At 39.8% G+C, this 27,122-nt stretch overlaps 1 protein-coding gene across 4 annotated transcripts in view; it reads right to left on the reverse strand.

Moving 5' to 3' along the window:
* Nucleotides 1-5,553: 5,553 nt before the first annotated feature.
* FER1L6 (fer-1 like family member 6) overlaps nt 5,554-27,122 on the reverse strand; it is a 118,220-nt gene continuing 96,651 nt past the window's right edge. For all 4 annotated transcript variants that reach the window (XM_039359841.1, XM_039359839.1, XM_039359840.1 and 1 more), the window contains exons 33-41: nt 25,231-25,401; nt 24,325-24,485; nt 22,820-22,965; nt 20,997-21,085; nt 15,577-15,675; nt 13,679-13,920; nt 12,139-12,299; nt 8,312-8,412; nt 5,554-6,385 (exon numbers count right to left, since the gene is read on the reverse strand). In XM_039359841.1, coding sequence (XP_039215775.1) covers nt 6,199-6,385; nt 8,312-8,412; nt 12,139-12,299; nt 13,679-13,920; nt 15,577-15,675; nt 20,997-21,085; nt 22,820-22,965; nt 24,325-24,485; nt 25,231-25,401 — 1,357 coding nt within the window. In that variant the 3' untranslated portion in view covers nt 5,554-6,198. The remainder of the gene's footprint in view (nt 6,386-8,311; nt 8,413-12,138; nt 12,300-13,678; nt 13,921-15,576; nt 15,676-20,996; nt 21,086-22,819; nt 22,966-24,324; nt 24,486-25,230; nt 25,402-27,122) is intronic.

Here is a 27,122-nt window from a genome sequence, read left to right on the forward strand (position 1 = left end):
ACAAACCCCAAACTCTGTCGCATATTACTAAAAACATTGATTGATTGATTGATTGATTTACAATAGCTATAACATGATTAAAGAATAAAAACAGGAAAAAGGTTTTTAAAAAGAGAACGAAGGTAAAGCTTGGTAAAAACAATATATGTAAATGAACCTATTGACAAAGTTAGTAAGTAGGAGACACAAATATTTTTAAATGTCATAACAGTATTTAATAGCAGCGGGCTCGAAGGCACGAAAGAAATTTATTTTTTGCCTGTTGAAATGGAGCATTGGGGAGAATCTGCTTATAATCCCTCATTTCAGTGAGGTAAGGAATAGGTTGGTATCAGTGCTATGAAATCTTCATCCCCTGAAATTTGAGATGATTCTACTTCATTAGGCTTCAGGAAATTACTAAAGTCAGAACTGTTGAGGAGAAATTTAAATGTAAAATGATACCATCTAGTTTATTCTATAGAATAGAATAGAACAGAACAGAATAGAAATTAGAACAGAAAATAGAATAGAACAGAATATAGAATAAAATCTTTATTGTCAGTTTGAATGTACACTAATCAGCATACATTAAAATGAAATTTCATTTCATTCAGCTCTCAAAGGGTAACCACCTCCAATATATATAAACATGACAAAAATTATGCATATACCCACATATATGACACAGAGAAACAACACAGTCTAATTCGGATGCATACATATAAATGGGGAAAATCAGGCACTTGGCAACCGACATTTATTTACAAAAGTTGCAGTATCCCAGGGTCACATGGTCACCATTTGTGACCTTCCTAGATGGCTTCCAACAAGCAAAGTCAAAGGAGGAAGCCAGAGTCACTTAATGAGAGGAGCAACCTGGACTTAAGGAGAAACTTCCTGACAGTGAGGACAATTAAGAAGTGCAACCGCTTGCCTTCAGAAGTCATGGGAGCTCCATCACTGGAGGATTTTAAGAAGAGAGTGGATAGCCATTTGTCTGAAAGGGTATAGAGTCTCCTGCTTGAGTAGGGGGATGAATTAGAACAGTGGTGGCGAAACTTTTAGAGACTGAGTGCTCAAACTGCAACCCAAAACCCACTTATGCATCTCTGGGTGCTGGGTGGGCAAGGCCACCGAGTGGGCATGGCCACCGAGTTGTCCGCTCCGACTCATGCTCGCTGTCTGCAGAAAATGCTGTTTCCACAGAAAGTTGCTCCTTTTATAGCCTCTCGCCTATTCCCAGACTTCACGTGTGCAGAGAGGAGGAGGGAGCAGCTCGGCCCAGCAATGGCTCGCATACCATCAGATATGGCTCCGTGTGCCACCTGGGGCACACGTGCCATAGGTTCGCCACCACAGGACTAGAAGACCTCCAAGGTCGCTTCCAGCTGTATTCTGATTAATTAATTCACTTAACCACAGTGATTCACTTAACAATTACAGCAAAAATCAGACATGGCTCAACTTAATAACCCCCCCCCCCCACACACACTTAGCGATGGAAGTCCCAGTTGTAATTGTAGTTGTAACTTGAGGACTACCTGTAGTCGGTTTGGGATTCAGCCGGTTTGCACCAGTTCTGGTAGCTAATTTTTTGTTGCCCAGGCCCAGAACGTACTTCCGGAAGCGGCATCCACACAGAGAACCGGTTGTTCACATATTTGAATCCCACCACTGCCGGTTGTCCCACACATCTAGAGGTCACCAGGTTGGGAAGACTGAATGTCCTTGCGAGCCAGTCTAAACTAAAGAGACAGCACCACCTACTGGCCAAGCTTCCTCACCCAAAAAAGTCTGACCACAGGACAGTATTCTGATCCTGATTCAAGACAGCGAGTTATCTCTCGCCCCTCACTTCCCTCCACTGTCTCCTATGCCCATGTTGCTTCTTATCTGATACGCACAACCCATATTTTGTAATAATAACATGGTGAGAGAGATAGTGAATAAAGCAATAGGAAGGAGAAGAGGCAGTTGGACCAGAAGATTCCTGATGTAGAAAGTGCAAGAAAAAATGTGTATCTGCTCAGATTGTCCAAACTGGAATGGATGCATCCAGGAGCTAGCTTGGTACAACACAAAGTAGGTAAGTATGTTGTGTAAAGCAGGGAAGGGGTGTGGTTTTGTGTTCTGCGTGCATCTTACAGATGGGGCTTTGCTTGTTGTGCAGCCTGGTTGCTGGCATGGAGTAGCCCAGTACTGGTCCACGGACCAGGGGTTGGGGACCCCTGGTGCAAAGTCCACCCTTGTAGTCTGTTCATGATTCAGTGTTATCCAAATATCCAAACTTAATTTCATAAACTATGGTTAGGTTCCCTATGCATTTAAGCATGGTGGGCAAACATAGACAGTATGGCTGACAACCATGTCTATAGGTAAGTGTTGAAATTTAGAATCACAGAATTATACTCCTATGAATTAGATAGAAATAGAATTAAATTTAAATTCCTCCCCCCCTTCCTCCTCCTCCTTCTCCTTCCCCAGTATTAAACCTCTATTACTGAGCACCAGCTTATTTTAACCCTCCATCAGGTAATAGTAACCAGATTTCACTGAATAATTAAAATAGATAAAGACAAATTGCTACAAAGTTGCCACAATCAGGAGAATCAAAAGTAAAAAGCAAAACAAGCTCTCCAAGGTCACATCTACCATCTGTTCACTTTATTCCCAGACATAAAGAGCCAAGGTGCATATTAACAATAATTCCAATATTAATCCTTGGGAGATTGTTCAGAGAAGAATTGAAACTGTGATTCATGTTTCTGATATTAAATGGTAATAGTAGTAGTAATAGACTAGCTTATTCATATTTTACATCTTTTGTGGTTTGGCCCCAAGGTTTAATTTCTTAAATTGGCAAATTTTCACACAAAGCTTTGATCCAGATGCTGTATTAGGGCTGCGATCAAATGCTGTTATTTGTTGCAAAGCAGCTGATGCAATTTGCTTTTGGCTCAGTTGCAATTTAAGGAAAATTATTTTCTCTTTTATCATTCTGTAACACTGGAGGTTCTCAGAATTTGGGGCTGTTCCCAAAGTCTGATGTTCCCAGGGGAGATAATTTTCCCTGTGCTCCAACTCTTCCTCGGTTCCTCTTTTTCCGTGCTCTAAGTCAGACCCACAACCCTGTATCTTTGCACAAGCTGATTTTCTAGCATTAGTTCAAGATGTCTGCTTGTTTTCTTCACTGCATAAGCAATTATCAGCCAAACACAGAGATGGGTGCAACAGCTGGCATTCCAGTTTTGGCACTCTCCCAGTGTTAAGCAGGAGAGAGAGAGAGCACTGATTAGCTCACGAGTTCTTGCAGATGCCATGAGAACAAGTGTGGGCTGTTGTAAAAACGGTTGAGAGATTCTGGGGAGCATTTAGAACACAGAATACAGCATAATGGAGTTGGAAGGGACCTTGGAGGTCTTCTAGTCCAACCCCCTGCTCAAGCAAGAGACCCTATACCATTTCAGACAAATCTCTTTTTAAAAGCTTCCAGTGATGAAGCACCCACAGCTTCCGAAGGCAAGCCGTTCCACTGATTAATTGTTCTCACTGTTAGGAAGTTTCTCCTTAGTTCTAGGCTGCTTCTCTCCTTGATTAGTTTCCATCCATTGTTCCTTGTCTTGCATTCTGGTACCTTGGAAAATAGGTTGACCACCTCTTTTTTGTGGCAGCCCCTCAAATATTGGAACAATGTTATCATGTCACTCCTAGTCCTTCTTTTCTCTAGACTAGCTTGCTCTAGACTGGTGTTCACACTTACGACTATTGCAGCATCCCCGTGGTCATGTGATCAAAATTCAAATGCTTGGCAATTGACATGTATTGATGAGTGTTTCAGGTAATGGCTATGTGGGAATACCATAAAGTAACCCAGAAAGATGTACATGACCTTTATTGAGACTCATCATCACAAGTTGAGATAAGTCTCAACAGGGGGGAATAAAGTGGAAAAATACTGTTGCTCTAAAACTGCTGGGTCTTCAGAAGGTTTCCTGTCTTGCAGCTGCTGACCAATTTAGCCTTGCTCTGTCTGGACCATATCCTGTTTTTACAGAAGCACGTGTTTGGTCATAACTGTCTGGTAGTCTTCTATATGCTGAGACAAGGATGTATAGAAAATAGCCATGTAAGGAATACTACATGATCAGGAAATGTATACGTATTAAAGAGTATAAATATGTTTTACAGAACCCCCTTCGGGGTTCAGACCCTTTGCTTTGTTTAGCTCTCTGAACCTGCACAATAAACCTTCCCTTCCCCAAAGAGCTGGCTCAAGTCTCTTATTTCTACAACACCGGGGTCATGTGATCTCCTTTGGTGACCTTCTGACAAAGTCAATGGGGAAGCCAGATTTACTTAACAACTGTGTTACTAATTTAACAATTGCAGTGATTTACTAAACAACTGTGGCAAGGAAGCTTGTATAATGGGACAAAAGTCACTTGAGTCTCACTTAGCATTGTACAAGGGAAAGGTGGCCTAGTGAGAGAGGCTTCTGGCTTATTTCCTTGTCCTTTGCATTATTGATACAAAGATGATTAGGGAAACTGAAGCTAAAACACATGAAGAATGGTTGCAGGAATTGGGTATATCTAGTGAAAAGAAGGAGGAGGGGGGACATGATAGCAGTGTTCCAATATCTCAGGGGCTGCCACAAAGAAGGGGAAGTCAAGCTACTCTCCAAAGCACCTGAAGGCAGGACAAGAAGCAACGGATGGAAACTAATCAAGGAGAGAACCAACCTAGAACTAAGGATAAATTTCTGGACAGTGAGAACAATCAACCAGTGGAAGAGTTTACCTTTAGAAGTTGTGGGGGCTTCATCACTGCAGGTTTTAAAGAAGAGATTGGACAGCCATTTGTCCAGAATGGTATAGGGTCTCCAGTGGTGGAATTCAGCCAGTTTGCACCAGTTTGGCAGAACTGGTAGCTAATTTTTTGTTGCCCAGGCCCAGAACAGACTTCCGGAAGCGGCATCCACACAGAGAACCAGTTGTTCACATATTTGAATCCCAGCACTGAAGGTCTACCAAAAGTGCTTTTTCAGGATGCTCCACACACATTTGCACTACTCAGGTGACCCCGAAGACAGGTAAACCTCCAAATGGCCTCAGTGAGTCTCTAAAAGAATGCAAATAACCATCTCTCTGCAAGAAATGTAAATCCTTCCATTTCTCACCATCCAGTCAGAGCTGAAAAAGCTTCTTGGATGAGAAGTGAAATGTCTTCAAGGAAAAACAAGAAAGTCCAGTTGCCTCCTGAAAACGCACCTTTGGAACAATCATGATCTGGATGACTCAGAATCTCCATAGACATTCAGGTATAGAGTCTCTTGCTTGAGCAAGGGGTTGCATTAGAAGATCTCTAAGGTCCCTTCCAACTCTGTTATTTTGTATTTTATTCTGAATGGTGACTGTTAGCAACTGTCTTTCCAGGGGCATATGCAGGTTGGGTCAAAATCAAGATGGCAGATGCAGCTGAACAACCTCTTTTTATGAGCCTCCATTTTGATTTTTTTGAACCTCTTTTCAGACATCCTTCTATCTTCTCCACACACAAAACCCACATATATTTATATTCATACAAAGTTGTATTAATTTTACATTAAAGACATTCACATTTTTAAAAATCCATACATAAGAAAAAATAACATGAGGGAAATTTACATTAAAATTTGCATTAAAAACAATTCATATTAACACCTGCTTGTGACAGAGTCTTTGTATATAAAAGCTTTATAAGTGAACAAAAACAATTGCACAATTGGAATGGATTGTTTTTTAAAAATAAAAACCCAACTATCCCAATGAATGATAATATCTAACATCATGATCTTTATAAATCTAGTCTGTTTGTTAATCTGAGATAGAAATGTTTAGTATCCAAAGCCTTTTAGCTGTTGATATTTTTTTTCTACACAGCTGGAATGTACTTCAATACAATTTTATTCTTTGTTTACTTTGACACTAACATTTTATATCTTGAGATATGAAATATCTTGAAATAAAGAATTAGAGCGCGGGCATCCAACCTTGGCAACTTTAAGGCTTGTAGACTTCAAGCTTTCAAGCGTGGCTGGGGAATTCTGGGAGTTGAAGTCCACAAATCTTAAAGTTATCCTGGCTGGACACCCCTGAGTTAGAGGAGGTTTTGAGCATGAATAAAAGCCAGCTTTTTATTTACTTTGATTTTAATAAATTGCATGGCTGAGGGATTCTAAGCTTTTCCTATAACAATCCTACGACTGATGGCTCCAGGCAGTGTGTAGAAGAAGAGTACTAAGAAGATAGCTAAAATAATTAGGATTAGCCCAATAATGATGTATTTCTTGTAATTTCTCCAGATGAGATAATACAAACACTTGAACGGATTCACAAACCAGGAGAAGGATGTGTCAGGCCGGCTAGAAAGGGAAAGAAATGAAAAGAAAACTTAGTAAATATGTATAAAGTGAGTATATCATCATCTCCCTCTTCAGCTGAAAATTGTGTTTGTGTGTGTGTGTGTGTTTGTGTGTGTGTGTGTACCAAACACACATACACACAAAGTACACCAAAAGCCAGGCCCCATAAACAATTTATTATATAAATCATATTCAATGCTCAAAATGGTTGAAAGTTTCTTCTAAACACTACCTTGCTTGTTTGATGCATGCCTTCTACTAAGTACGCTCTATTTTCTCTGAAATATTAATTAATAAAATATATTGTGATTGGTATGGAGGATTTCTTTTTTGTAGTCGTCAGTGGAGTGTCTTGTCCCCCCCTCTTGTTAGCGGGGTTGTGGTGCTGGATGACACGGATGGCTGGATGACAACCCATGGGGCACCCGCACCACGACCCCCGACGACTACAAAAAAGAGATCCATGAGCAAACGATGGAAAGCCATGCCATGGGACCCTGCACGTGTGCAATAAGGGCAAAATAACTAGCAAACGATGAAGGGGGACTGAAAAATCCAATGAACGTCGAGTAGTAAAGGACCTTAAGATGGGGGGGGGACAACCAGAAGTGGATCAATATACCCACGTAGGTCCATGGAAGTAGGCAGCGCTCCTGAGTGGGAGAACACACACAGGAGCATATCCATCAGAGACTACCCTGATAGATGCCTGGATCCACTCAATATACCCCCTCCCCTGGGCACACATGTGCACAACCCCATCAAGGAAGATCAGATGGATCCCAGAATAGAACCAAAAAAGGGGATAAGTGTAAGCCAGCGAAAGCAACCGGCGTATGCTAGCAGAAAGAAAGTGATTGAGCCCAGGAAAAAGAAAATAGTAACCTCGGAAGATACCAACACAGCAAGAGACACATGCCCTTTAAGAACAAAGTGAGTAGAGAGAACGGACGGACCGATGACTAGATCGAGAAGCTGGGCGCAGAGCCGTCCAGCAATATAAAAAGGACTCCCAGTAATCTTGTATTATGCTCTGATGATGTCGGCAGTGTTGGCCGACGAAAGCTTAGCTTTAGCTTTTGTATTAAACAGTTTTTGTAGTACAAAATTATACCTAGAGGCTAGTTGATGGAGAGAAGAATTACACAATGAAATAATTATTCTGAACAGTGAGGAATGGAAGCTATTAGTTCAAACTTTGTTACCAATTCACTGATTATTTTTATGGTGGTAAAGCTCTTAGTATAGCCGTTTCTCACATTGCACCATGATAAGGGAGGCCCAGATGATGGTTTTTGATGCCGGAGTGGATTACAGGCACTGATTACAGTACCAAAACTGTAAAAGCACTTCCTGTATTAGTAGTAGTTAACTCTTAAGCCCTATAGGTCCTCTTTTGCATGTGATTCATGAGTGGATAAATTCTATTTGAGAATATAGATTCTACCTAGGTAAACACATTGTCAAACACACCTCATACATCTCCTCTGGTTTAGCTTATTTTTGGAATCCTGCAGCCAGGCTGGGAAGAAAGAGTTTCAGAATATCTGAGCAGGTGTATTTAGATGGGAAATTAATAACTGTTCTTTCTCTTGCTTGCCCACCTGTTCCTACAAATCTTCCTAGGGTCTTTCCAAGGAATAGTTGCACAACTGAATCTATATGTAAGGCAGATGGTCAGCATTCTTGGAAAACAGCCATCTTTCTAATGTCCCAATGAGGAGATTAAATAATAAATCAAAGTAATGGCTTTGTTTCTCACTTATCCTGGTTTAGCATTTTGTGTCCGATAAACTTATTATAAAAGGTGGCACTTGGTCAAGGACACACCTGGAGGATGGGAGGCTTCAGAATGGACATAAAGTTAGAAGTTCATTTCATCACCTAGCCAGGTATAATAAACCTGGGATAAATTGTGTCACTTACTTGGGTTTTTCCAAAGGTTCCGGTTCCTTTCGAGCTTTGCCGACTGGATTTTTCTCAGCCTCTTCGGCTGTCACTAAATGAAATTCAGCTTCCACTTTGCCCTGGGTTGAAAAGGAGATGAACTTTTGGTTTGGTTCAAAATATTTAAAGATCTCCTAATGGATGCTTTAATCATTAAAGAATTTTCACTGCAGCATCCCTATGATCACATCAAAATTTGGACCCTTGGCAACTGGCATGAACTTATGACAGTTGCAATGTCCCAGGGTCATGTGATCCCCTTTTGTGACTTACAACTACAATTGAGCCCAACCTTTCTGTTGCTAAGTGAGACATTTGTTGAGTGAGTTTTGCCCCATTTTATGACCTTCCTGGCCACAGTCGTTCAGTGAATCGCAGCAGTTATTAAGTTAGTAACACGGCTGTTAAGTGAATCTGGCTTCCCCATTGACTTTGCTTGGCAGGAGGTCACAGAAGGGCATCACATGACCCTGGGACATCGCAACCGTGACAAAATACACGCCAGTTGCCAAACATCCAAATTTTGATCTCCTGATCATGGGGATGCTGCAATGGTTGTGTGAGAAGAAGGTCATAAGTCACTTTTTTCAGTACTGTTGTAACTTTGAAGCATCACTAAACAAATAGTTTTAAGTCAAGGACTACCTGCACTAACTTCCTGTGCCCAGCCTCGATGTGTTGCCAGCAGGTCTGGAAGAAAGCCATACTGGTGTTCTGGTGAATATTAGGAATTTTTCCTTTATTAGGCTCCCTCAGAATGATTCTGCCTCAAATCTGCCAGCAACACTCTGAGGCCAAGAAGGATGAAATGTATTTTGAGCCCTCTTCCCTACCCAGTTTGAGCCCTCCATAAATGATACGGGGTCTTCTGCTTCAACAGCGGGTTGGATAGAACAGGGATCCCCGACCCCCAGTCTGTGGACTGGTACTGGGCCGCAGCATGCCAGCAACCGGTCCGCACAAACAAGCAAAGCCCCCTCTGTGGGATGCAGGCAGCACACAAAACCACGTCCCCCCCGGGTCCGTGGAAAAACCTCTCTCCACGTAACCGGTCCCTGGTGCCCAAAAGGTGGGGGCCTCTGGGATAAAAGACCCCCAAGGTCCCGTCCAACTCTGTTGTTTTGTTCTGTTCTGATTTAGTATGTGCCTGAAGATAGCTTCAGACTTCCCCAGTTCTTGAGGTAGTCCTCAAGTTATGGCCACAATTGAGCCAACATTTCGGTTGCTAAGTGAGACTCAGTTAAGTGAGTTTTGCCCCATTGTACGATCTTTCTTGCCAGAGTTATTAAGTGAATCACTGCAGTTGTTAAGCTAGTAACATGGTTGTTAAGTGAAGCTGGCTTCCCCATTGATTTTTCTGATTAGAAGATAGCAAAAGGGGATCACTTGACCCCAGGACACTGCAACTGCCATAAATACATGCCAGTTGCCAAGCGTCTAAATTTTGGTCACGTGATCACTGGGATGTTTCAATGGTCATAAGCAGGGCTTTTTTTCTCATAAAACTCCCAGAACAGAGTTCCGGCACTTTTTTTGGATAGAACCTTGTAGGGTAGGCAAGGCGGGTTGTATGACGTGTGTGAGTTCCGGCACCTTTTTTTTTTTTTTTTTTTAGAAAAAAAGCACTGGTCGTAAGTGTGAAAAATGATCACCTCACTTTTTTCAGTCACTAAATGAACTGTTGTAAGTGGAGGACGACTTGTATTTGTTGCACCATCCATGCAGATTTCAATTTTATGTTCTCTGCAGGGCATTGAGCACTAAAAACTCCTCAAAATACATTATCTGATTACTGTGGTATTAAAAGGATGTGGTTAATAGTTTATCTGATTATAGTGGCATTAAGAGGATGTGGTTGTGGCTTTAGGTTTATGACTCCAATGGTGAGATTTCAGAAGCTAAAAGGGAAATTAAATGGCCTATTTAGTCAATTCTTGGAAAACGGTGCTGATCCACTATCAGGAATTTTATCTTTTTTAGGCAAAATGCTGGAATTCCCACATTCTAGCAACCTGAGGATTTGTCACCTGGCTATTGTAGTTCTTGACTTCTGATATTTCACCAGCCCAACTTAGCAACATTAAGAGGTGTGGTCTTCAACTCCCAGAATCCCCCAGCTTGCACTCCTGACCATAATATCCTATTATATCTGAATCTATTCCATACGTTGCAGGAATATCTGAAAAAGCTCAGGACCAACCGACACAATATACATACACACTTTAAACCCCAAAATACACTAAGGCAGAAGCTTGTCCATCCCAAGGATGAAACACCCAGATACAAACTGAATAATGTGATATATGCAGTACAATGCAGTGAGACATATACAGATCTGTACATTTGAGAAACAAAACAACTACTTCACAAACGCATGGCACAACATAAGAGAACGGGCCCATCAGGACAAAATTCAGCAGTCCATCTGCATTTGAAGACAGCAAAGTCCACAATCTGGACAGAGAGCACTAATGATTTGAAAGAGGGCTAAAAGAGGACATCTACATTAACACTGAACAGCTCTCTCTCAACAGAGGGGGAGGGATACGACACCACCTATTTCCTGTTTAAAACACAATCCTTTCAACAATTCCAAGAAGGTTCCACACCCATTTGCACTGTTCAGGTGACCCTGAGGGCACAGATAAACTTCCAAGTGGGCTCAGTGATTCTCAGAAAGAATGCTAATGACCAGATGACTGCAAGAAATATAAATCCTTCCATTCTCCACCATTCAGTCAGAGCTGAAGAAGCATCTTGGATGAGAAGCGAAACGTCTTCAAGGAAAAACAAGAAAGTCCAGTTGCCTTTTGAAAAAGCATCTATGGGACCTATTATATCTGCTCACAGTGAATCTGGTGGAAAATTACAGTATACTTACATAGGAAAGATGTCTTAGAAAATGACATTTTCTTTCAGGCTCTCACCAAGCCTCAGGGGCACAATGTGTCTGGATTAATTATGGCTGTGTCATCTGCTATAAATCTTTTCTTCTAATTGAAATTTAGTCAGTGCTGAGTAGAGGAGGAACAATCTCAGTCAAAACGCTGAAACCAGCGTTACATAAAATGTCAGTGACTGAATTAATACAGGTTAACCCCTTAACCTCTTTTCTGAATTAACTCTTTTTTCTTTTCAAAGTTTGCACAAGACAGTGAATTGTTACCCAATAAGCTGGCTTCACCACAAAGTAATTCAAAACTGTGCCAATTTAGAATGTTATGAGAATACAATTAGTGAGATTTTAAAACAGAATGAATTGTAATCTAAATCCATTCCTTGGGATTTATCCATGCTTTATGATAGATTGTGCTTTCAATTAAGACTAAGTCTTATCTTATCTTATCTTATCTTATCTTATCTTACCTTACCTTATCTTACCTTATCTTATCATCTTACCTTACCTTACCTTACCTTATCCTATCCTATCCTATCCTATCCTATCCTATCCTATCCTATCCTATTTTGTCTTGTCCTCTCTTGTCTTACCTTACCTTATCTCATTTTATTATTTAATTTTATATTTAATTTTATTTTTTTAAATTTAATTTAATTTAATTTATTACTATATCACTATAACCGGTCTATGTGGAACTGAATCTGCAGCAAATGAGTGGATTGCAATCTTTGTCACACTGAACCTGGGATGATGCAGGAAGAAATAATTTGGGGGGGGAGGGGGGAGAGACTGAAGCCTGAAAACAGTCCAAGAGCACTTGGATTTATCATGCAGGAAATGCTTTCCCCCCCTTAAGACATTTGAACCTTAATGGGTTTTTGTTGTTGTTGTTGGTTTGTTTACCTACCGTGAGTTCTCCAGCTTTGCTGAAAGGCCACCAACCTCTGACCCGCTTCTGCTGAAATATGGAAATTTTGTTCTTCTCCGTTTCTGTTATCATGCTGATGTCACAATGCTTGGCAGATTTGGCTGCTTGAGGAAAGCCGTTCAAGTTCATTTCAAGAGAGCCTGTGAACCACAGAATAAAATTCTACATTAATCAAACCCTTAATGGGCCATATAACTTTCCAAGATCAACTCTCTGTTCTTGGCTAAGCTCCAAGTACTTCAGAAGAGTAAAACCTATTTAACATTTCTATCATTATTACAGTGATTAGAGAAGGAAAAGCTTGGATGTGTGTTTACAGAAGTCATCTACAAAGTAAGTTAGTGTGACCTTCTCCATTCTTCATCCACTGAGAAGTTCCCAGGTTGAAATGAGATTCAGATTTCTTTCAGAAACCCAGGAAAGCGACTACCACCTGATGTGAACACAACAAGGATGGATAAGCATTCTGCCCCAATATAAGGCAACAACCTATTTTGCACCACAGTTCAGTCAAGTGGAGGTCTCAGACACAATCTGCCCCCCATTTTTTATGCTGCTCTTGCATCAGTCCTCAGGAAGATCAAGACCGCTTCACACATTCACCAGGGAGATCACATTTAATGACCGACCTAAGAGAGGAATTTAGGAGCAAGAACACTTAACGACTCTCTGCCTACTCACCTATTCAGATTAGGTGAGAAATGGGACCATCCTCGAACCACCCTGAGAATGTCCACACTAGAGGACATATATGGGGTCCCCCTAATCAACTTGCTCAAACTGAAGAAACTACTTGGAGCAAAGCAGCAAAACGTTTCAAACCAATACGAAGTTGTGGATGTTCCAATGCTGGACGTTTTTAAGAAGAGATTGGACAACCACTTGTCTGAAATGGTATAGGGTTTCCTGCCTGAGCAGGGGGTTGGACTAGAAGACCTCCAAGGTCCCTTCCAACTCTTTTATTCTGTTATTCTGAAAAGAAGTCCAGTTGCCATGACTCAAAGTCCAGACAACTCTATCTGGATGATGAGAATCTTCACTGACATATTCACTCAGGAAACTATCTGCTAAGATAAGGAGCATCTTAAGGAGCACTGGTGGCACAGTGGTTAGAATGCAGTATTGTGGGCTGACTCTGCCCACTGCCAGGAGCTCATTCCTTCCGGCTCAAGGTTGACTCAGCCTTCCATCCTTCCAAGATTGGTAAAATGAGGAGCCAGATTGTTGGGGGCCATGTGCTGACTCTGTAAACTGCTTAGAGAGGGCTATACAGCATTGTAAAGCAGTATATATGTCTAAGTGCTGTTGCTATTGCTCAGAGACAGGAACGTTTCCTTCAACCCAGAAAGGAAGTGAGAGCAATGGTTCCTTCCCATTACTGATAAAGGAAAAATGGTGGAGCTTTGAAGAGTGTATGGGGTTTCATGAGAAAAGTCCACTTCTGGATATCACCCAGATTCTGTTGGAGAGGAGGAGATGTGTAACTGCTGTGCTCATTCAGTGCCCCAGCCCTTCTTACCCAGAAAGTCATCAGAAGACAGTCGCTCAAAGTCCCACACTTGGAGGAGCAGTACTGGAGGCATTTTGCGTTCTGTTTTTTCCAAGGAAAATATGTTCTCCCTCTTGCAGACAACCATTTGTTTTTCCGGCGGGAGATAGTGGAATGGAAACACAAAGCGCCAGTTGAAATTCCCTTCTCCTGTCAAGGAGTTGTAATGGACATCTGTCTCCTGTCCATCCTCTTCGAGGCCTTTCAACCATCTGTGATGAGTGTAGGGAGAATGACAAAGTGAAATGGGAATTTGCGATCCTCAAAGTAGTCAGATAATTGGCATCAAAACAAAGTATCTTGGGATGCTTTGATGGGGTAAAAGCTGACATGAATGCATGACTTTTGCTCTTCAAGCTCTCTACTGGCTTCCTATCAGCTTCCAAGTACAATTAAAAATGCTGTTTTTGATCTTAGAAGTCCCACTTGACTCAGCATCTTCAACAAATTCTGATCAAGTTAGGACTTCTTTGAACACATAAATTTGTACTTTTGGGATGTTCCTAGGAATCAGCTGATGACTTCTATCTTGTATTTGGCTTGTGCATCAATAGATTCTGTACTGAATTGAAATAGCCTAGTGCTTCCCAACTTTGACAACTTTAAGATATGTGAATGTCAACTTCCAGAATTCCCTTCTGGTCTATCTATAGACGTTCCTAATAGTATTGCACAGTAGCCAGAGTTTCGATCTTGACTTAAGAAATGACTGAGGGATATCTGCAAGGGCAGGGAAGCTAGAGAGTATATGCCAAGAAAGTCAAGATGGCAGCCATAACTATTACATCAAACCCTGACCTTTTTTTACATACCTTGATACTCCATGGATGTTCCCAAAAGGACCTAACTTTGCTCCCAAAACCTATACTGTAGGCATACCAGGAAGACTGTTTGCAAGAGTTTATTGGAATTGAGCAAATAATAACTTCCAATAAATAAACAAACAGCCAAATACTTTACTAACATTTTGTGCCCAATACACACAAGAGGTTTTACAAATGCCAGATTCAGTGATACCTTCAGCTTTTCTGGAAGGAAAATTGTCTATACCCTTGGCCATATTACTTAACATTGTCTGTGGCTGTGTTACTTACCATTTTAAAAACATAAATCAATGATCAACTGGAATTGAGAGAGCCAAGAGGAGAGAAACAGTTACTCAGCCCTGGGACAATAGGAAATGTGAGAAAGAGACTCAGAACAGTTCCTCTTTTGACAATGTTGTCTTTACAAAAGGGCAGTGAAGATTTTGCATAGATTTTCAAAAGTTTGCTCCTATGTGTTTCAACAATAAAGCAATATTTCTGGAATCCTCAAAGGGCTACCAGATTTCATAATCATTTAAAGTGACTTTTAATGGTGCTTTTTAATGTGTATGTGTTCACTTTGTTGACTTTATAACTTCAGGCGTAGACATTTTTAAAAATCCAGAAAAAAAAGCAATGGGAAAACCATTTCCATAGATTTGCAAAAGAAAATAAACAAATATATCTGCATAGAGGTAAGCAAAATTCAAAGGAAGCTATATTGTAACTTGTTTATAAATGTTGGGTGATAAAATTATACAAAAGTGCAAACTGATTAAATTATCTGCAACTGCAGCTAAATTCTGAGACTGCATATGAATTCTCAATTACTTTTGAATTTTAGTTCTAACCCTTATCAGTTCTATGCCTTCTGAATTCTAAGTGGAAGCTGAATTTCCAAAGAGCTATTGCTGTAAATCACCTCATTGCCATGCGATAAAATGCCATGTGCCCAGCAAACTTGATTGATGAATGGCTTTGACCAGAAATTAATTTCCCCCATGCTAAATAATCGACGTGATCTGCAAGCCACATACCCCAAAAGGGTATAAGCAGACATACCCTTTTACATAGATGTCACTTGATTTTTGTCCTGTGAAGATATTTTCATCCTCCAGAATGACATCTTCAGTATTCCAAATTATTACTCTTAGTTCGTAACTGAGGAGAAGGGAGAGAAAATAAATTGGGAAAAGTCACAAGTTAATGGAATATAAAGTCACTCAGGAAGAATGGTAATTTACAATCCCTCACTCTGGTCATATTATTGATCAGGATTCTGATAATTCTGATGATTGATTAAAAGATTCTTATGTTGAAATGACAGATAACTGGCTGAGGAATTCTGGGTGTTGAAGTCCACAAGTCATAAAAGGGCCAGGTTTGAAGACCCCCTGACGTATTGGAAGAAAGTTCCTAATATTCCATTATTTTAACTGACAAAAAAGTTTGGCCTTTTTTATTTTTCGAGAAACTGGGTTTCCTTGCTCTTTTGCTATTAATGTTTCTATAAATCACCTTTATGGTTAACTGCTGGAATGTGATGACTTAAATCTTGTAAGTATGTATACACAGTATATATATAGGTCTTTGGTTGTTCGGGTTTTCTCCCACGTAAAATTGGAAGTGTCTTGGCGACGTTTCGACGAAGTCCCATTCGTCATCTTCGCCAAGACACTTCCAATTTTACGTGGGAGAAAACCCGAACAACCAAAGACCTACATACAAATACCCGCGAAAACCTCAGAAAACAAATATATATATATATATATATATATATATATATATATATATATATATATGTGTAGGTCTTTGGTTGTTCGGGTTTTCTCCCGCGTAAAATTGGAAGTGTCTTGGCGACGTTTCGACGAAGTCCCATTCGTCATCTTCAGGCTGGTGTTTTCAGCTTCGTGCTTCGAGCAGCAATGTGTGGTCTTAGCTGTTTCTTCCTTTTAACTGCCAGTGGGGGTATGAACTGATTGGGTGGGAGCTTGGCTGTGTTCTGATTGGGTGGAGGTGTGTTCTGATTGGTTAGGGGCTTGGCTGTGCTCTGATTGGCTGGGGGGTTGGCTGTGCTCTGCTGTGCTCTGATTGGCTGGGGGGTTGGCTGTGCTCTGATTGGCTGGGGGAGTGTTCTGTTTGGTTGTGCTCAGGTTAGTCTGAGTTGCAGAGGGGTTTAAGATTTTGGGCTGCCTTGCTATTTTTTGGCTTCGCGTTTGTGGTCGTGCCTCATTTTCATGGAGGGTGTCAGTTTGCTTCATGTATGGATTGGAGGGCTTTAAAGTGGCTAATGATGCAGCTCTGGTCTGGCTTCTGGTTTGTGGTCGTGCCTCATCATCGGTGTGGCTTTGGGTTTGCTTTTTGCGTGGATGTGTGGTGGTGACATCCTGTGTGGTTTTTGTGAGTGTGGGTCTGGTATCATTTTTTGTATTAGGGAGTCGTTTGTCAATAAGGGCGGGTTTCCAAATGAGAATTATTTGTCAATAAGAATTATTTGTCAATAAGAATTATTTGTCAATAAGGGCGGGTTTCCAAATCAGAACACACCTCCACCCAATCAGAACACAGCCAAGCTCCCACCCAATCAGTTCATACCCCCACTGGCAGTTAAAAGGAAGAAACAGCTAAGACCACACATTGCTGCTCGAAGCACGAAGCTGAAACACCAGCCTGAAGATGACGAATGGGACTTCGTCGAAACGTCGCCAAGACACTTCCAATTTTACGCGGGAGAAAACCCGAACAACCAAAGACCTACATACAAACACCCGCGAAAACCTCAGAAAACAAATATATATATATGTATATATGTGTGTGTGTGTGTGTGTGTGTGTGTGTGTGTATGTATGTATGTAGTCTTTAACTTACAACTATAATTGAGCACAGAATTTCTGTTGCTAAGCAAGATGATTATTTGCCTCATTTTATGACCTTTCTTACAACAGCTCTTAAGTGAATCCCTGCAGTTATTAAGTTAGTAATGCAGTTGTTCAGTGAATCTGGCTTCCAATTGACTTTGCTTGTCAGAAGGTGGTAAAAAGTGATCACATGACTCTGGGACACCGCAACCATCATAAATATCAACCAGTTGCCAAGCGTCTGAATTTTGATCACATGACCATGATAGTGCTACAATGATAGTATCTGTGGAAAAAATGGTCATAAGTCACTTTTTTCAGTGCTGTTGCATCTTCAAACAGTCACTAAAAGAATGGTAGTTAAGTTTAGGACAGTGGTTCTCAACCTTTCTAATGCCGCGACCCCATAATACAGTTCCCCATGTTGTGGTGACCCCCAACCATTTATACATCACCGGGTGCCAGGGGCGTGGCCAAAGAAAAGGGGAAAAAAATGGCGGATAGCCTTGTTTGGCGACCCCCATGAAATGGTCGTTCGACCCCAAATGGGGTCCCGACCCACAGGTTGAGAACCACTGGTTTAGGACTACCTGTATATGTGATCGTCTTGTAGGACTTCAACTTCTGCCTATTCATTGGTCATCTGGAAAGGGACTAAAGGTCTCAGAATTCCCACCCATTACAACCATATAGTCCTGGTTTTATTACCATTGTAACTGTTGGGGTTTTCTCTCATGAGAATTCTGGGAACTGTAGTTTGTAAAGCACTGTTCAGAACCACACAAAATGGATGACTTGTAACCTTTCTGCTGCTGTTAGACTACAATTCCCATCGTCTTTGATACCTGGCTATTTTGGTGGGGGGTGGGGGGTAATGGAAGTTGACCATCTGAAAGGTTCCTAATTCCTTTGCTGGAAAAGTTTCCAATTAGAATTATAGCTCATAGCATGGATCAGTTTATTCCTGTGGAATTAGCAGACAGACCGATGTATTCTGAAATATGGATATTTTCAAACAAGACTTGCTACGTTGGAGTGCATGGGAGAGAAATGTCATGAATATTTTAATGACCATTATTCTGCCTTTTATGTCATTTTTCAAAATATTGCTTTAAAAAAATCTTGGCCTGTTCAGAAAGCTTTGACCAAGCAGGTCATGTTCGCTTCTTCCTGATATGCCTTTCCGAATTTTAATTAACTATGATGTTCATTCTTGTCACATGTTTACCCAGCATTGCTCAGACCTCAAACCATGATGTCACCAAATCTAAGAATGACATAGCATCCTGCTGACATCATATTCAGTGTATGCTTCCTTTCCTGGTATTGCCAGGAAGAAGACAGTAATCTTGACTAAACAAACAAACAAAATGTTTACAAAAAAAATAGAAATGAAGAAGTATCACTGGAAAGAGTTAATGTCTTTTAGGGTTTTCTTGATGTTTTTTTGAGCCACCATGAAAATACCACTTTTGTTGGATAAGAGGGGGATGGTTGACTTCAAGTGGCTACTATTTTATTTATTTGTTTCTATCCCACCTGATTTTTTTTACAAATAACTCAAGTTGGTGAACATATACAACACACTCTTTTCCTCTTATTTTCCCCACAATAACAACAACCTTATGAGGTGAGTTATGCAGAGAGAGAATGACTGGCCCAAAATCACCCAGCTGAATTTCATGGCCAAGGCAGGACTAGAACTCAGTTTCCCAATTTCTAGCTTGGTGCCCTAAGGCTTAAACCACTAGTCCAAATTGGCTCTCTATTTATTGAACATGCTGTATCCCGTGCTTAAATTCACTACAACATAGCTTCTATGAACTAAAGGCTAGACCGAGGTATACAATTGTTGTTGTTGCAAAGTCGTGTCTGACCATTGTGACCCCATGGACTACGTTCCTCCAGGCCTTCCTGTCCTCTACCATCTTCTGGAGTCCATTTAAGCTCACGCCTATTGCTTCAGTGACTCCATCCAGCCACCTCATTCTCTGTCGTCCCATTCTTCTATTGCCCTCAATCTTTCCCAGCATTATGCTCTTTTCCAGTGAGTCAATAATACAATACAATAATTTTGCATTATTAAATACTGCATAGATCCTGCTTCTTAAAAAGCCCAAATTTAAATTTAAATCTTTGGTGCAAATTACATGCTATGGAGATTTTTTTTAAAGGCCTTATTAAACTCTTCATTCATAGAGAGCTGTGTATGATTTAAAAAAACCAAATCAATGTTAAAACTGAGCAAAGTTGATATATATTTTTATAAAATTATCTCACTCCCTAATTAATCATTTTCCCAAGCTCCTCTCAAAACTTTTTAAATGAGGTCTGAGTTTTCTTTGGATGTTATGTCTGGTTCTTATTCATCACACGCACCTTCTGAACAGTCAATTTGATAATGGCACTTGTTATCTGAAATTATATTAAATAAGCATTGCCAAATTTCTTCAGGTTACAACAGCTACGCCGATACATTTGCATATTTATAATAGTAAAAAAAGGGCTATCATACAAAGAAGCAAAGTTATTTTCAGAAAGCCTTAACTCTAACTTAGATAGCAGCAAATTGGCTTTAATAATTCTGGAGGCAACACAATAGAAAATGATATAGCTAAAGACATGATAGTTTGCTCCTAGTGTAAAAACAAACTTGAAACAGGGATCAGTGCTCATGATGCAGAAAAAATATTTGTTGAACTGGGAAGCATTTCTATCAGGCTAAAAACCTGATGTCATGGTTCCGAAAAGAAGCAGCTTTTCGAAGAACTTTGAGGCTTATTTACCTTAAAGAACCCTTTTATTTCTGCATAGCTTCGGCACATATAAAGTTAAGCCAAAAACTGAATCCTCCCTCCCCCAATCACCCGTAACAAAGCATAACTCACTCCTTCATTTTACAGTCATCAATCACATTCTCCAATTAATGTGAAGTGTGAATTGTCCCTCCTGTTACAGGTGACCTTGGCAATGCTGTGCTGAGATATTGTTATGGTTAGCTAGCATATTTTCCCATCCACTAGGCTAGTATTGTCTGCTTTAACTCTAGAAGTGATATGCAGACTAAATAAAACATGTTTGCTTCTTCATATATGGCAAGCAAGAACATCCGATGTTAGCAGTCTTGACACCTGCAATGGTTATTTTATTAGAGAGAAAGCAGGAACTCCTCTTAACAATGCAGGAGTTCTTCAAGCAATTCCGTTAGATGAAACAATGTCAGTTAAGGACAGCAAGTGCAAATGAGGGTTAAAAAATGGCAGACACTTTTAAAATGAAAAGGACATTCAGATCCCCGTCAAAAAAACTGGAATTTCCTGCTGGCTAAGGGGCTATTTAACTAACCTTGTTTGCTCTTTAAAATTACAAAGGTTGGTTTGTACTTGAACAGGAGAGTAAATCTCAGGGTTTGGAAGCAAAAAGGAAAATCCTCCAAAGTAGTCGTGGCAAACTCTTTTCATTTTGTGTCACAAAAAATAGATGGATATGCTACTATCATAGCAAGGGGACCAGCTCAGCTTGAGGGAGTTTTTTCCTAACAGGAATCGCTGCCTTATGAAAGACGCAGGACATTAGCAAATGTCTACTTGAAGTTGAAGAAGAAATGCATGTATCATAAATTACCCTTTGGGTTTTCTAGGTGAAATATCGACAGGAGGGCCGGGAAGAGGCATATCTTTAGGAAATATATCCACCCACATCTGCACACGACCCTTGAGAAGAGAAAACACAACACAGGAAATAAGATTCTAAACTAGCCAAGAAATAATGTCATTCAATTCAACTTGTCTCCCCTTCACACAAGACCTGGGAAGAATTGCCTTGTACATCCCCTCTGCGGTCTCAAGGCTGATCGCCCTAAATCTATGGCACTTCCCTTATTTTATGAGTCTCTTGATCTAATTTCAAAAGCAGCCTTGGAAGTGATTGAGTCCAACCTGTGGCAAGAGCTTTATATCTCCTTGTGGCCCTTTGCTTCAGACAGTGAGAAGAGGGATCCAGAAAGAGAATAGAAGAAGGAAAAGGGGATGTGACAGAAGAAAGAAAAAAAGATATCAGAAAGAGAACTAATGCTCTTCCCTCTGGCCCTACCTCTTTCTACTTCAACCTACCATCATTAACGCATGATTCTGACAGCTCTCTCTGAAGGAATGCAGCTGTTGATTGAGAAAAGTTTGCTCAGTCTTCCTCTACTGAATCGTATTCTCTTCAAATCATGGAAGTACACTTCAAATTCCAACTCCGTTAACTAGCAACATTAAGATGTTGGATTCTTGTGTTTTCTGAACTCGAAATGTCTTTCCTGCAGACGTTTCATTACCAAGCTAGGTAACATCATCAGTGCATAGGAGAGTGAAGTAATATATAGTATATATATATATATATATATATATATATATATATATATATATATATATATATATACACACACACACACACACACACACACACACACATACTAGCTAGTATATAATAATAATAATAATAATAATAATAATAATAATAATAATAATAATAATAATAATAATAAAGTTGGAAGGGACCTTGGAGGTCATCTAGTCCAACGCCCTGCTCCGGCAGGAAACCCTATACCATTTCAGACAAATGGCTGTCCAGTCTCTTCTTAAAAACTTCCAGTGATGGAGCATTCACCGCTTCTGGAGGCAGGTTGTTCCATTGGTTAATTGTTCTCACTGTCAGGTAGTTTCTCCTTAGTTCTAGGTTGCTTCTCTCCTTGATTAGTTTCCATCCGTTGCTTCTTGTCCTGCCTTCAGGCACCTTGGAAAATAGCTTGACTCCCTCTTCTTTGTGGCAACCCCTGAGATATTGGAACACTGCTATCATGTCCCCTCTCGTCCTTCTCTTCATTTTATATATATATATAATATATGCTAGCTTGCCTTGCCAGTCTTAGGGTATAATTTTCTCGTTGTTGGTTTTTTGCTTTTATTGTTTCTTTCCTGATGCAGTTTCCTGCTTATCTGGGTGTTTGCTATGAAGAAGAATATTCTCCAAGCTGCTTTTTTTTCCCTTGATTTTGGGTTGTATCTTAAAATTGATATGTAGATGGGGTTTATCTCTGTGTCTCTGTTGATTGCTGATTTGTCAGAATTTCTAAGAAAACCCTACCATATTTGGATTTGGCTTGACCTTAAATGTTAATCATTTCCTTATTTGTAATTGTGATTTAATTTATCTAGTTGTTGAGAGATTAAGGATTTTTCATTATTTCTTCTGACTACCGGGTGACGTTCATGGATGCATTCTGCAAATCTTCTATTTGCCTGATAACAAAACATGTGCAGGAAAATAACCAAACTCAGAAACCACCAAGAATCCAACAGTTCAACCCTGAGTTACATATATTCTCTACTACTAAAAATTAGAAGTAATATAATAAGCAAAGCTTACTTTTTGCCATCTATCTAAGATGTAGCAGCATTTACCTGTTCCATGCCAGGCTTATCTTTGTGATAAAGAGGCCTTGTCTCAATGTGGTCAGGCACCAACTTACATCCAACCTCTGGAATTTCATTCCAAGAACGCAAAACTTTCAAAGCAAGGTGTTCATATGATTCCACTGACTCCCCCTCTGAACAAAGAAGAATAGCATAAAAATGAACAGACAGGCCTGAGTTAGAAGGTTAATGTACTGATTAGTATCATTGCATCAATTAACAAAGTGAGTAATTACAATCTCTTACAATGAAGGAGGTCTGAACTGGTGACAGCCTGGAATCTAAGCAGAGTTTGGCTTTCTGAAGATGCAGAACTGCAGAACTTTAGCAAGTGGAAAACATCTCAGAAAATCTAAACCCTTTCCATACTGTTCCCAAAAACCTTAACAGACATGTCCATGAAATCACTAGGAGCTGAACTGGTTTCTAAGAAGTCTTTTTTTTTTCAAACGTAGAAGCAGATGACCAAGTACTGAGAATGAGAATACCCCATGGAACAATATAAATAATGTATCTAGATAACATTGGTAACCTATCAAAAGATCAAGGTTTTGGAGATCAGTTTCTAGAAACAGGTATTAATTGCATAAAATTGGATTTGTATCCAGGGGCAACAAAGTTTGAAGGCCATTAATATTTTCAGATGCCTTTATATATGGGTTTTTTTTTCTTGTCATTTTGACTTTTTAAATTTATTTTGGTTGTGTTTTTGATGGGTTTTTTTAACCTATTTGGATTCTTTTATTTTGTATGATGCCATTAGGTGGCTATATTAATGTGGTATATAAAAAAAACCAATGTTCCTATTTGAGTTAAATTGAAGATATTGCCTAGAAGGAACTTTAAAAGATTTGCCTTTTTAATTTTTAAGAACCAGATATTTTAATTCATTTCTCTTCGCCAAATATAAGAAAAAGAACAAAAAACTGGGATACCAGCATGAATGAGCAGCTTGGTCCTTGCCTTTAAAACAATCAGATAAATCAGATTTAATTTGACCCACGTTAAATTCCACCTTTACTCTGGAAAGTAAGTTTATTCCACCCCTTACTCTGGAAAGTAGCACCCTTCCAGTAAGATTGGAAAATGCATGATTTTCCTTATGAAAAAATGGTGCATATGCATGCATGCATTTGTAGTTTAACATGACTCCTGGTTTCTTCACTGCAATGTCCATATTGCTTTCCAGATGTGGAGGATGATGCTAATTCACCACTGGCTCCCTCTTTGTTTTCAATTTCTCATTCACAATCTTGGGATTCCTGAAGGTCCTTGACAAAAGTACCAGCCCAGTCTGACTCTGCCTAGCCTTTTAGATCAACCACCATTGCTTAGATCTGCAAGCTAATTGGCAATAGTTATTATTAATAAACAGTACTAATGAAAATAATAATACACCACCCAATATTTTTAGATAGTGGCAAAAACACTGTTCCACTTGGGATATACTCTGTTGATATTGGTAATAATTACTACTGTGCCAACATAGTTACCATTTTCATCTTCCTGAAAGACAGTCTGTCCAGTAATGATCTTGTTCCCTATTTGTATCTTTCCAGGCTGCATGATTGGCCCATTCAGTTTGTTATCTTTGCATAACTTGCTCAAGATTTCAGTTGGTTTGAGTGCGTCTCTCCAAGCATTGTATCCTTCACTAAAATTTCAAGGAGAGGAGAGAATTTTAGAGAGAGAAGATGAGAAAGAAGCTCATTTCAAAGTGTGAGAAGTCACCCCCCCAGAGAAGGAAATATTAAAAGGGCAGAAAAATATATTTTCTCAAAGGATCTTAAAGAGACAGAAAAGCATGCCCATTTTTTCTTAATAGCCCCAAGTCTGCCTCCCCCAAGCAGAAACCAGTTCTGTACAAATGCAGATGTAAACCATCAGGAAAGTTGGAGCTAGGAGATTAGGAAGACAAAGACCTAAAATCTGCATACCCCACCTGAGACAGGACATGGTAGGATTAACTCACAAAGGCCAAAGGGCACACCCAAACTCAAGGTCAGAATACGTGACACAGGAAATAGCCTCAAAACAGGAACAGGAAATAACCAAACAAAAGGCTCCAGTCCAGAAGATATAAAAAACCTACTCCCTACATGTGCTAGGTCCTTTTCTCTCCTCTTTGCCATCTTCCTGTCTGGCTCTCCTCTCCAATAAACTACAACCTTCTTCCCAAAGCAGTTGCCATGTTTATTTCCAGCTTGGATGAACCAGGATGAAGACTTTTCTTCCAACAAAAGTGTGTCAAAATTAGTTTTGCCATACTGTACAAAAGCTTCATAAACACTTACACCTTCAGCAACCTCTAGTATCCTCTAGAAACTGCATAATTTTGAACTGCATAATTTCCATATCCATCAGTTACTTATAGACTGAATGTCCTGGAGGGACCTTACATTTCATATTGGCTTTGTAATCCACAAGTAGCTCTGTGTCTGCTGTAGAAACGGTTTTCTAGATCAATTTTAGTTTCTCCAATGAGGTCATCTGAACCAATCATATCATGGTCATAGATCAGGACTGAAAGCAAGGATTCTTTAGGGAAAGTTGCCTGAATTTCAAATGACCTAATGCAAAAAGATTAAAAAGAATAATGTCAAATTCAATAATGATCCTAAGGACAAGACTCACTAAAATCGACAGGTTGTTAGTGATGTACAGTGGAGGTGAAGTTACCATATTAGCTAACTGTAATGGTTCCGAAAGATGAAACTCTTCAAAGAACTTTGAGGCATTGTTTACCTTAAAGAATCTTTAATTGAGCAACATAGCTTTGGCACATACATAGGCGAAGCCAAAATCTGAATTCTCTTCCCCTAAACATATAGTATTGAAGCATCTTTCCCTCCTCCAATTTATGGTCATTAATCACATTCTCCAATTAGTTTGAAGTGCGAATTTTTGCTTCAGTTCCATGACCAGCCATTTCTTATCTTCTCTTATTTCAAACAACCTTGAAGAATACTCTACTGAGATAATGTTATGTCTAACTAATCCCCATACATATTCTTCCCCCTCCCCTCCAGCACCATCTAATTCTAACTCTAAAAGTAATATGTAGGTTAAAGAGAAAACGGCTGCATCTTAATATATTGTCAAAGCAAGAACATCCAATGTTAGCAGTATTGACACTAACAGTGTACGTTCATGTAAAGAATTATATTAGGTATGTTTTCCCAAATTATCCTACAGAGAGGGAAAAAAAGTTTGTTTTAATGGAGGGTGATGGACATTCAGATGGGAAGAATGCATTGGAAACCAGCCTCTAGAAAAGACGGAGAGAAAAAAAAGAATTGCATTCAAAGTATAGGGGGTACCTTGCTCAATAATAGTAACTGTGAGAGGGACCTCGGAGTCCTAATGGACAATCATTTAAATATGAGCCGGCAGTGTGCTGCAGCTGCCAAAAAGGCCAACATAGTGCTAGGCTGCACAGAGGGATAGAATCAAGATCACATGAAGTGTTAATACCACTTTACAATGCCTTGCTAAGGCCACACTTGGAATACTCCATCTAGTTTTGGTCACCGCAATGTAAAAAAGATGTTGAGACTCTAGAAAGAGTACAGAGAAGAGCAACAAAGATGATTAGGGGACTAGAGGCTAAAGCATATAAGGAACGGCTGCTGGAACTGGGTATGTCTAGTTTAATGAAGAGAAGGATGAGGGGGGACATGATAGCAGTGTTCCAATATCTCAGGGGCTGCCACAAAGAAGAGGGAGTCAAGCTATTCTCCAAGGTGCCTGAAGGCAGGACAAGAAGCAACGGGTGGAAACTAATCAAGGAGAGAAGCAACCTAGAACTAAGGAGAAATTCCTGACAGTTAGAACAATTAACCAGTGGAACAACCTGCCTCCAGAAGCGGTGAATGCTCCAACACTGGAAGTTTTTAAGAAGAGACTGGACAGCCATTTGTCTGAAATGGTATAGGGTTTCCTGCCTGAGCAGGGGGTTGGACTAGATGACCTCCAAGGTCCCTTCCAACTTTACTATTATTATTATTATTATTATTATTATTATTATTATTACTATTACTATTACTATTACTATTATTATTATTAGTTTCCATTTATAATGGGCTTTATTTATGTTAGTTCAATTTTTCTTGAAAAAGCCTAGCTGGTATCGCCACAAAATGATAATTAATCAACAACATAAAAAAACCAAATAGTAGCATTCAAGGGAAATATAAGAAAGAAGTTAGAAGGGTTAATTCTTCAGTGTGGTTTAATGCCCTTTGTTCTCTCAACTTTCTCTCTTCCAAGGTTTAATGAGGCTACAGAAAAT

Source organism: Crotalus tigris, unplaced genomic scaffold (assembly GCF_016545835.1).
Source record: "Crotalus tigris isolate CLP2741 ecotype Arizona unplaced genomic scaffold, ASM1654583v1 scf7180000019137.2069052, whole genome shotgun sequence".
NCBI lineage: Eukaryota > Metazoa > Chordata > Lepidosauria > Squamata > Viperidae > Crotalus > Crotalus tigris.